General features: G+C 57.0%; 1 protein-coding gene and 1 long non-coding RNA gene across 10 annotated transcripts in view; one reads left to right on the top strand and one right to left on the bottom strand.

The window, feature by feature from the left end:
- Positions 1-2,222: 2,222 nt before the first annotated feature.
- The window catches only part of FGFR1 (fibroblast growth factor receptor 1), a 50,269-nt gene continuing 43,079 nt past the window's right edge, over positions 2,223-9,412 (bottom strand). For 6 of the 9 annotated variants that reach the window (XM_055567062.1, XM_055567063.1, XM_055567058.1 and 3 more), the window contains 10 exons: positions 7,559-7,761; positions 6,599-6,744; positions 6,281-6,402; positions 5,664-5,774; positions 4,962-5,152; positions 4,261-4,383; positions 4,037-4,107; positions 3,694-3,831; positions 3,422-3,527; positions 2,223-3,240 (listed from right to left, as the gene is read on the bottom strand). In XM_055567062.1, coding sequence (XP_055423037.1) covers positions 3,064-3,240; positions 3,422-3,527; positions 3,694-3,831; positions 4,037-4,107; positions 4,261-4,383; positions 4,962-5,152; positions 5,664-5,774; positions 6,281-6,402; positions 6,599-6,744; positions 7,559-7,761 — 1,388 coding nt within the window. In that variant the 3' untranslated portion in view covers positions 2,223-3,063. The remainder of the gene's footprint in view (positions 3,241-3,421; positions 3,528-3,693; positions 3,832-4,036; positions 4,108-4,260; positions 4,384-4,961; positions 5,153-5,663; positions 5,775-6,280; positions 6,403-6,598; positions 6,745-7,558; positions 7,762-9,412) is intronic. The other 3 variants (XM_055567059.1, XM_055567061.1, XM_055567066.1) reach the window with 1 other exon arrangement.
- On the top strand, positions 3,103-8,977 carry LOC129643013 (uncharacterized). Its single transcript, XR_008709979.1, has 4 exons — positions 3,103-3,476; positions 4,280-4,368; positions 4,553-4,617; positions 8,842-8,977. It is a non-coding gene; the product is annotated as an uncharacterized LOC129643013 (long non-coding RNA).

The following is a 9,412-nucleotide window of genomic DNA, read 5'->3' as shown; positions in this document are numbered from 1 at the left end:
GGCAATGGCAACCCACTCCAGTGTTCTTGCCTGGAGAATCCCAGGGACGGGGGAGCCTGGTGGGCTGCCGTCTCTGGGGTCACACAGAGTTGGACACGACTGAAGCGACTTAGCAGCAGCAGCAGCAAACGTTATCATTTCCATGTGCCAGGACAGACGTCTGGGAGGCAGTGTAGTGTAAATGGCCCTAAATACTGTTGAGTGCCAACTTAAGAGAGAACTTGCCCCAATGCTCGGGTCCCTGCCCACCTGCCTCCCAACAGCTGAGTGGAAGCCTGTCTCCTTGCCCTGCTCTCTGCTCTTCCCCACAAATGCATCTACTGTGGCTGCACCAGCTGCTAATAATCTCACCGAGTATAATTTTAGGCATTTTCTAAAGCCCAACCCCGGTGGTGATGTCAGACTTGGCCCGTCTCACACCCTGAGAATTCTGCTTCAACAGCAAGGTGTTGGTGGCTTGGCACGTATGGACCTGCACCTGTGCCGTGACTAATTGTGTTTCAGTCATTACAGGTCACAACGGTGATATCGAATAAATGCTCTATAGTGTTAAAACCTAAAGATCTCCTTGTCACCACCAGCGCACACCGGTAGGTAGGGTCAGACTAACGGAACTTGAACGCTGATCGACACCTTCCTTTTGCCCAGGGTTCTGGCCCGCTGGCTCCCCCCAGTGGCGGCTGTGAGAAACACAGCGACTTCACTGTCAAGAGATAAATTTCCTTCAGCCGTGGTTCAATCTTACTTACCTGAGATCAATACAGTACATTAGCAGTGCCGGGGGACCGGTGACCCCTGGCCTGTGGCAATTAGAAAGGGCTGGAAGGTGGTATCGATCCATGCTCCGGCCCTCATCTTTTAACCCTCAGGAAACCAGACAGACTCAGTGCCTTGACAGCATGACATCTTCATTAGATAAACTGGATCTCTTTCCTCAGGAGACCCAATCCGGTCATCTAAGTAAAATGGCCATTTCATTTTCTCTCAGGTCAATTTCACTATCTTTAATTTGACAGCTCAGTCTCTCGGGAAATTCATGGGTGATTAGAGTAGTTACTGCAACAGTGAGTTGTGTCCCACCACCTCTACTTGAAGGCACGTAAAGCCCTTTGTGAAAGAGCGACCATGCATTCACACGACCCTGGGCCCAAACTATCATCAGTATTTTACAATGAAAGGCACCACTACAAGGTGTCCCACAAATGGTTTTAAAAGCTAAAATTCATTTCCTGATTCTGTTCTTCACCAATGTATGCCTTCCTCAAACGTGAACACAAATCAGAATATGTTGACAGTTGCATGTTCACAGAGCTACCCAGCAGAAGACAGAACTTCATAATGAGCCAACACTAAAAGGGGCCAAGAAACAGCTCAGAAAGGAAACTTCAGGAGCAACCCCATTCTTCCCAAACGAAACTGGACTTGCTTTTATACTCAGAAGGGATCTAGCGAAGAGCAAGCTTTGGGGGCAGAGGAAGAACTAACAGCCTGAGCCCTAAGGTTCCAAGGAGCCAGCACCTACTTGGTGGGGGCAGAGGAAGAAAATTCCCCAGCAGCCAAAATGCACCTTCATGGAATGTCTTCCTTTTCCTGAGGGCTGGGGTGGAGTTCCTACGGGAAGAACTGGAGGAGGTCAAGTGCTAGCCCCAGCACATGCGGTCTGATCACTCGAATTCAGAATGGTGTTGGGTGGTGGGTAGGCATGATGGACACACAATAGCCTGGGAGACAAGAAACCTGAAGCCAGGGCCCTGGGTGTAAAGCTGGTCTTATGTGACGGGTCCTCCCTGACAAAGCACAGGCAGAACCATACCCACACAGAGGAGCAGCCACTAGGTCTAAGTGTCTGCCGCCCAGGGTCAAATCATCCATGGCCTGCCTCTTCATCACTTCGGCCCAACTCCTGGCTCTTCCCAGCTGGGCCCTCAGCTCCCTGTCTGACTCTCAGACCCCACAGGCTCCACATTCCCCACAAGGAAACGTGTGGTGGAGGGGGTGGTGGGGCCTGGCCCTGGGCCCAGTGCCCCCCTACCTGCCCACCACACAGCTGCCTGCCTTCTTTCCCTGCCTTTCCCAAAGCCCGGCAGAGGAAGGAGGGCTGTCCAGAGGCCTCGGAGCAGGACCCATGGGGAAGAGACCTTGGGACAGACAGCCCCAGAGCCCGTCAGCCTCGCTCCTTCACAGCCGACCTCCTCTCCCGTGTCACACAGCCCGTATAAAAATGAAGCAGCAGCAATTTTTATTGAGGGACCTAAACTGAAAATAGGTTTAGAACATAATTTAAAAAAATAAAACAGCAAAAGTAGCAAAAAATATATGACCTTTTTAAAAACATTTTCTTTTTTTTTTTTTTCTTTTTTCTTTGTTTTTAATATATAGCAACTGATGCCTCCCAACCACCAGGAGCATCTTACCCAATGGGTAAATCTCTGGTAACGACCCTTTTAAAAAGACATGTAAATATATACTCAGATTTATACACTTTGTGTTTTCTTCGTAGCTATGTACAGAGCCCCTGCTTTGGGGCTGGGCCCCAGGGCCACGCCGCCGGCTCCCGGCCTCTGCGTCCCCACCCTCGGGTACCAGGTATTTGGTCAGCAAAGCAAATTAGTTTCGGAATCAATAAGCCACTGGCACTATCCGTCTGGAACAGAGGTCGCCTTCTGCGGAGGCCCGGGTGCTAACCACCACTACACCCAACTCCCGCTCTGGCGCGAGGATCTGCCACAGAACACGGGCCATGGGCTGCACAGAGCAGGCAACACCAATGCAGGAAAGCTCAGTCGGCTCTCGCTCGAGGGCGGCTCGGCCCCCACTGCCCGACCCTCCAGGCGGCAGGGAGGGGGTCTTGGTCCAGCGTTTGGCAGGCCACGTAGTAGCCGTCAGCAAGGACCGGCCTCCCTGCTCCTCTGTCAGGCTGTGAGGAGGAGAGGAGGGGAGCTCGGGGGTGCGGGCCTCAGGGAGGCCGGCCAGCAGAGCGCAGGGGAGGCAGCGAGTCCAGCGGGAGGAGGGGCGAGGCGTTGAGGATGGAGTTCGGGGAGGGGTGCGGGGTGTGGGGGCCAGTCAGCGCCGTTTGAGTCCGCCGTTGGCCAGCTGGGCCGGGTGTCGGGGCAGGCAGGGTTCCTCGGGCAAGGGCTCGTGAGAAAAGACGGAATCCTCCCCGGAGGAGCAGGTGGAGCTGCGGGTGTCGGGGAAGCTGGGGGAGTATTGGTCCAGGGGCATTGACAGGTCCAGGTACTCCTGAGGGAGGAGACAAGAAGATGTAGTACCCGCACTCTCCTTCCCGCGGCGGCAGGATTCATTCCGCGAGAACTCGGAATGATTCCCACGAGAACTAGGGATAAATCCCGGGAGAACTTGGAATGAATCCCGCGAGAATTCGGGCCGGTGGGCACACAGGGTCTGGGAAGGGCTGACTCACCTGGTTGGAGGTCAAGGCCACGATGCGGTCCAGGTCTTCCACCAGCTGCTTGAAGGTGGGTCTCTGAGAGGGGACCGCGTGCCAGCAGTCTCTCATCATCATGTAGCTGGGGCAGGATGGTGAGGTCAGGGTCGGGGGAGAGGACAGACAGGCTCAGGGCGGACGGGCCGCGGGCGGCTGGCTGCGCGCCTCCTACTCCTCCCTCTACGCCCCGAACCCAGTCCGCCCCCAGAGCCCAGCCCAGGACCCCAGGCATCTTTTCTCAGGCTTACAGCTCGTTGGTGCAGTTACTGGGCTTGTCCATACGATGACCCTCCTTCAGCAGCTTGAAAAGCTCCTCCACGGGGACCCCAGGGTATGGGGAGCCGCCCAGAGTGAAGATTTCCCAGAGGAGCACCCCAAAAGACCACCTGTGGATGAGCGTTGTGGGCGCAGAGCTAGGGCCCCCCACTGACCTCACCACCTCTCCCCCCAAGTCCACGACCCCAGGGGACCATGGCCGGTCAACCTCTGGGAACAAAGTGAAGGGGCAACGTTTAGTTCATTTTCCGAGACAGGATGGGGGGCTGTACCACCCTGGAAGCTCTCCCCAGCAACTGCTTATCTCAGACTCACACGTCGCTCTGGTGGGTGTAGATCCGGTCAAACAAGGCCTCCGGTGCCATCCACTTGACGGGCAGTCGGCCCTGTAAGCAGCACGGGGACACTGGGGTGGCCCGGGGCAGGCAGGGGAGGACGTAGGGCTGGACCCAGCTCACCCGTCCACCCAGCCAGTTGGGGTGGGGGTAGCCCAGCGGCTCGGAGTCCTGGGACAGAGGACAGGCAGCCCCCGCACTTACGTTGGTTGTCTTTTTATAGTAGTCGATGTGGTGGATGTCTCGAGCAAGACCGAAGTCCGCGATCTTCATCACGTTGTCCTCCGTCACCAGGACGTTCCTGGCGGCCAGGTCCCGGTGGATGCACTGTGGGGCCCGGAGGACAAGAGGGATTGGGGGGGTGGGGGTGGAGGTGGGGCACAGGGGAGGGTCAGCAGCCGCCTGTGGGCCCACTTCCCTCACCGGCCCTTGCCTTCCCCCCCCCATCCGCCCCCTGAACCATCCAGTTTCCTGCTACAGGGTCCCTCTCCTGTAGGTCAAAGCCAGACATCCAAACACCCCCAGCTCTGGGCTGCCCAATCACTTCAGCAAACCCTCCAGGTATGTTTCCCTCCCGGTGCTTGGCTTTCAACATGCAGGCAGTGAGCTGAACCCGTCTCTGTCCAGTGTGCATATGAGCTCTCATGGGGATGCCCTGTCTCCCTGGCCAAGCACATCCATACAGGGCTGGGCTCAAACAAAGCAGCATTTACCCAGCACCCAAAGCTGTACCTAACTGTCACACAGGACCTCATCTCCTCCCTGTAACCGGTTACAGCCGAGGCATCATCATTCTAACTTCACACCAATCCCAAGGCCTCAAGGCCACGTAGCTCTCCTGGCTCTGATGTCCCCGCCATCCCCCGGGGTCCCACGCTACCCAGGGGAGCCGTCAGGAGCCACACCTTCTTGGAGGCAAGATATTCCATGCCTCGGGCCACCTGGTAGGCACAGGACACCAGGTCCTTGGAGGAGAGCTGCTCCTCGGGGTGGTGGCTGGGGTTGTAGCAGTACTCCAGCCCCGGCGGCCTCCGGGCCTGCAGGTACTCTCGGAGGTTGCCCTTGGAGGCGTACTCCACGATGACATACAGGGGACCTGGGGACACGGGCGCGGAGAGGCCGTCAGGGCCGCTGGGCAGGTGCACGTGCTGAGCCTTGCCCGGAGGAACCCCAAGGCACATCGCGAGCCTGTTGCCCAGGCTTCACCTCCCCTTTGAGGGGAGCTCCAGAAATTCATCTCACTCCCCAAAGAAAGCAAGGGCAGTCATTCTTAGCCTAGTCCAGGACGTTCCCAAGCAAAAGTGGGGCCAGAGCCCTGACCTCGACTGGAGCAAGTCACCTTTTCTGGCCACATGGTGTGCGTGGATCCAGGTGCCTGGACTCTCAGATGAACCCACATGGGCATCGGGACGGACCCCGAGAAATACATTCTGACTATGGAAACCAGCTTCTCCCCCCAGCCCGCTTCCCTTGTGGCTGAGAAATGCCCGATCCCTGACGCCCCAGCTAGACATCTTCTCCCTGACAGACAGACAGATGGCAGCAGCCTGAGTGCCTGCCTGAGCCCCTCCCCCCAATGGGTGGAAGCCCGCAGGCAAGGTGCCCACCGTCCTGTGTACAGGCCCCCAGCAGGTTGATGATGTTCTTGTGTTTTCCAATCATCTTCATCATCTCCATCTCGGAGATCAGGTCCGACAGGTCTTTCTCTGTTGCATCCGCTGCATGGACAAAGCAGAGGGGATGGAGAAGCATTTGCGTTGGAAGGAAGGCCGACAGAACAAAAACTAAGGAAGGGGGATGAGGTGAACCCCCAGGGATCCCTTTCCTCTGGGACTTGCTTCTCTCTTTACGTGCCCCCCCCCTTGGCTTTTTTTTTTTGGCGGCACCACAGGGCACGTGGGATCTCCTCTGCAGAGCAAGTGCAGAGACTTAACTGCTTGACTGCCAGGAAGTCCCTCCCCTCTCCTTTTCACATCCAAATTTATCTCCCCTTCCCTCTTATGAGAGCTGCCGGTGTTGCCAAAAAAAAGGATCTGGGGTCACCACCTGATAATGGACGCCAAGGAACAAAGTGAGGTCATGGTGAGATGGCGGGGTGTGCAATGCCCCCCAACCCCAGGACAACCTAAGCAGGCTGTGGAGCAGGTGCAGGTAATAGCCTGAGGCCCAGAGTTTGCTTGGAAAGGGAAGGGGTCGTTTTTGCAGGGACACAGGCACCACATACACTTTAGCATCTTCACGGCCACTTTGGTCACACGGTTGGGTTTGTCCTTGTCCAGCCCGATGGCCTCCGCCAACACCACCTGCCCAAAGCAGCCCTCTCCCAGGGGCTTGCCTAAAACCAGTCTTCGGGGAAACAAAGGGTGGGATAAGCTGGGGTGGTAATGTTCAAACCTGACAGGAACCCCCACTCCCCCTCCGTCTCCAGTTCCCTTGACTAAGAGCAGATGGTGGCAGTCACTTCTGGATGCTCCCCTGAAGATCTGAGCCCACACCACTGCCCCCGTTAGAATAATGAGCTGGGGTAGGGGGTGGGGGTTACCTGTCCCGAGGCAGCTCCCAGCGAGGGTCTTCGGGAAGCTCATATTCAGAGACCCCGGCCAGCATAGGGGTGCCGCTGGAGGAGAGACGCGAGGGCCGAACCAGCAGGACCCCGGAGTTCATGGATGCGCTGGAGTCGGCCGACACCTGCAGGGAGGCGTGGGGTCACCCTTCCAGCAGGGACGGGGGAGCAGCGGCAGGTCCCTCCCCTCCCCGCTCAGTACTTGTTGCTAAAGTTAGAGGTGTGGACCTGGCATCTGGCGCTCCCTCCCCAACACAGGCAGAAAGGCCACAGAAGGTCAGAAGACCGAGGTTCTAACACTGACGTTTGCCACCAACTCGCCTTTCTGGGTTTTGGATTACTCACCTTTCACGTGAGCATGACAGCCTGACATTCTGTAACTTATCACTGCAAGAGCAACTCTCTTCCTGTCCTCATTCTTAAGTGAAAACCCTGCTGTGGATGAGGGGTTCCTGACTCCTGAAGCCCCTTCCAGAATTAGCACGGTTCGGAGCGAAGCCTGCCTCCTTTTCTCCTTTCACGCATCTTCACCCTCTGTTCCATCTCCTGGGATGGGGGGAGGCGGATGCACAGGAGCGAGAGGGCATCTTGGGACCCAGCTCAGCTCCTCTCCTCTGCACGTTTGCACCCCTAATGGGCCCTCAGGGGAAGCTCAGATTCATAATATCAACTAGGCATTTAGCCCAGTGAGGACCATCTCCCAGTCCCCAGGCTGGCTGAGCAGGGCACCGTGGTTGAGATACGATGGGCTCACAGGATTCATTGGCCAGAAGAAATTGGAGCCTGACCCCAAGCACTTAGGACACTCCCCTGCTGCCACCCGGAAGCCGGACACCAAAGTCTGAAGCAGGGACCCTGCGGCAGGTACCGCAGACCCCCCTGGGGCGCAGGGAGGACACACAGGGCGAGGCAGAGCGTGCGAACCCCCCGTCTACTTTCTGTTACCTGTCTGCGCAGAGGGATGCTCTTGGCCAGCTTGTGCACGGCCATCTGGCTGTGGAAGTCACTCTTCTTCGTGCCGCTCTTCATCTTGTAGATGATGACAGACCCCACCATGCAGGAGATGAGGAAGGCCCCCGTGCAATAGATGATAATCTCCAGGTACAGTGGCGAGGTCATCACCGCCGGTCTCTCTTCCAGGGCTGGGTCAGCGTGAACAGGACATTAGTGGGCTCAGGGCAGGGCTGGTCCACTAGGGTCCCGGCTCCCTAAGAAACTCAACATCCATCTCCTAAACTCTGGGAATCTTTGGGGCAGAGACGAACCGAGCTAGGCCCTAGCTGGGATTGGGGTCCTGACACTGAGCACACAGCAGACATCCTGGGATCTGTGAGGTTCCCTGATCCTGACTTGAATCCCCAGAGGGATGGACTGTATCTTGCTAGCTGATGCCCATGCCCATGAACTCAGGAGCCCTCCTGGCTTAGGGACTGCTGGACTGGATGGGTACTTGGTGCCCTGCAAGAGACAGCTGAGCACTCACTTGGGCTAGATGCCTCTTTCAATGTTCCCTTGGACACACGGCCCTTCTCCACAGTGCCCGAGCACTGCGTCAACACCTATCACGGGACAGCAAACCATCCATCGGTCTTTCATTACTGATGGCCCAGGGGTACCCTGAGGGCCCAGGTGGCACCTCCTCCATGTCTGCAGGCCACAGCGCCTAGCATCCGGTGGCACTCGTAACACAAAGACAATGATGCAGGGAGGAAACAAGAAAACCAGTGTATGTCCCGACTTTATTGCTCAGCTTTGCCTATGTCATCTCTATCAGGTCAGACGTGAAAACGTCTACACCTAGCCAAACTGGAGACAGAACTTCACTTGCAAATGTCGTCTGGATTATTAAAGATAAATATGGAAACATCTCTTAAGACTTCCACTCACAGCTCTAACTCCTCACACTGAGCAAAGTCAGGGAGGGGGTTTTATTAGTTTCTCCATTCAGACTCTCCTGCCTCCCACCCTCACTGAAGCCCAGGCAACTCAAGCCTCTCCCTCTCGCACAGAGGTGGGGAGGGTCCCATCCAGCAGGACATCCCTTCCTCCACCCCTCCCCTATTAAAGACCCCCTCCAGCCGCAGGGGCCAGCACCCCGGGGACCTCCCCCAGGAGGCCCCAGGCATGACCCCAAACTAGCCCAAAGAGAACTCTCCGAGGTGCGATGAGGGACGGCAGAACTGATAACAGGGAGAAGTGTTTCTGTTTTTCTCTTTCCCCAGCGTGGAGAAACAGACACCATCCACCGGGAGGCACAACACAGGACAAAGACAGTGACGAGGGAAAAAACAGAAAACGCTTCTGTGCCTCCAGTGGGGATGCGCGTTATCAGAGGAGGAGAGGGAGGGACAAAGAAAGAGACCAGAGTCTGCAGGATGAGTAGCACCACGCCTGGCTCCAGCCCCGACGCCACCAGCCTACCACCCTGCCCAGGCTGCAGGCTCCTGCCTTCCTGGCCCGGCCTCCATGGCCCCCTCTGGAGAGGAGCTGTGTTGGGAGCCAAAGGATAAATGGGCACTATCGAGCCCCCTGCGCTGCCTGGGAAAGGACTTGCTCAAAGCAGCTCAAGTCCACTGTCTGGGTCTGGAGGAACCTTGCCCACCGAGATCAGCAAGGGGGAGGGTGGAGGGCACTGATGCTTCCGAGCGGCAAGCCCCTCACTTCAGAGCACCTATATTCAGTTACAGGGGGAGCCTCTCGGAGACTTCGGAGGGCTGGCGATAAAGGAAGACTGCTGGACCCGAGGAGGGAAGGAGCCTGCCCTGGAGGAGAGCCCGGCTGCAGGTTAGATCC

The sequence above is a fragment of the Bubalus kerabau genome, chromosome 2, assembly GCF_029407905.1.
Source record: "Bubalus kerabau isolate K-KA32 ecotype Philippines breed swamp buffalo chromosome 2, PCC_UOA_SB_1v2, whole genome shotgun sequence".
Taxonomy (NCBI): Eukaryota; Metazoa; Chordata; class Mammalia; order Artiodactyla; family Bovidae; genus Bubalus; species Bubalus kerabau.
The sequence above is the reverse complement of the archived record's forward strand: the minus strand, read 5'-3'. Positions and strand labels throughout refer to the sequence as shown.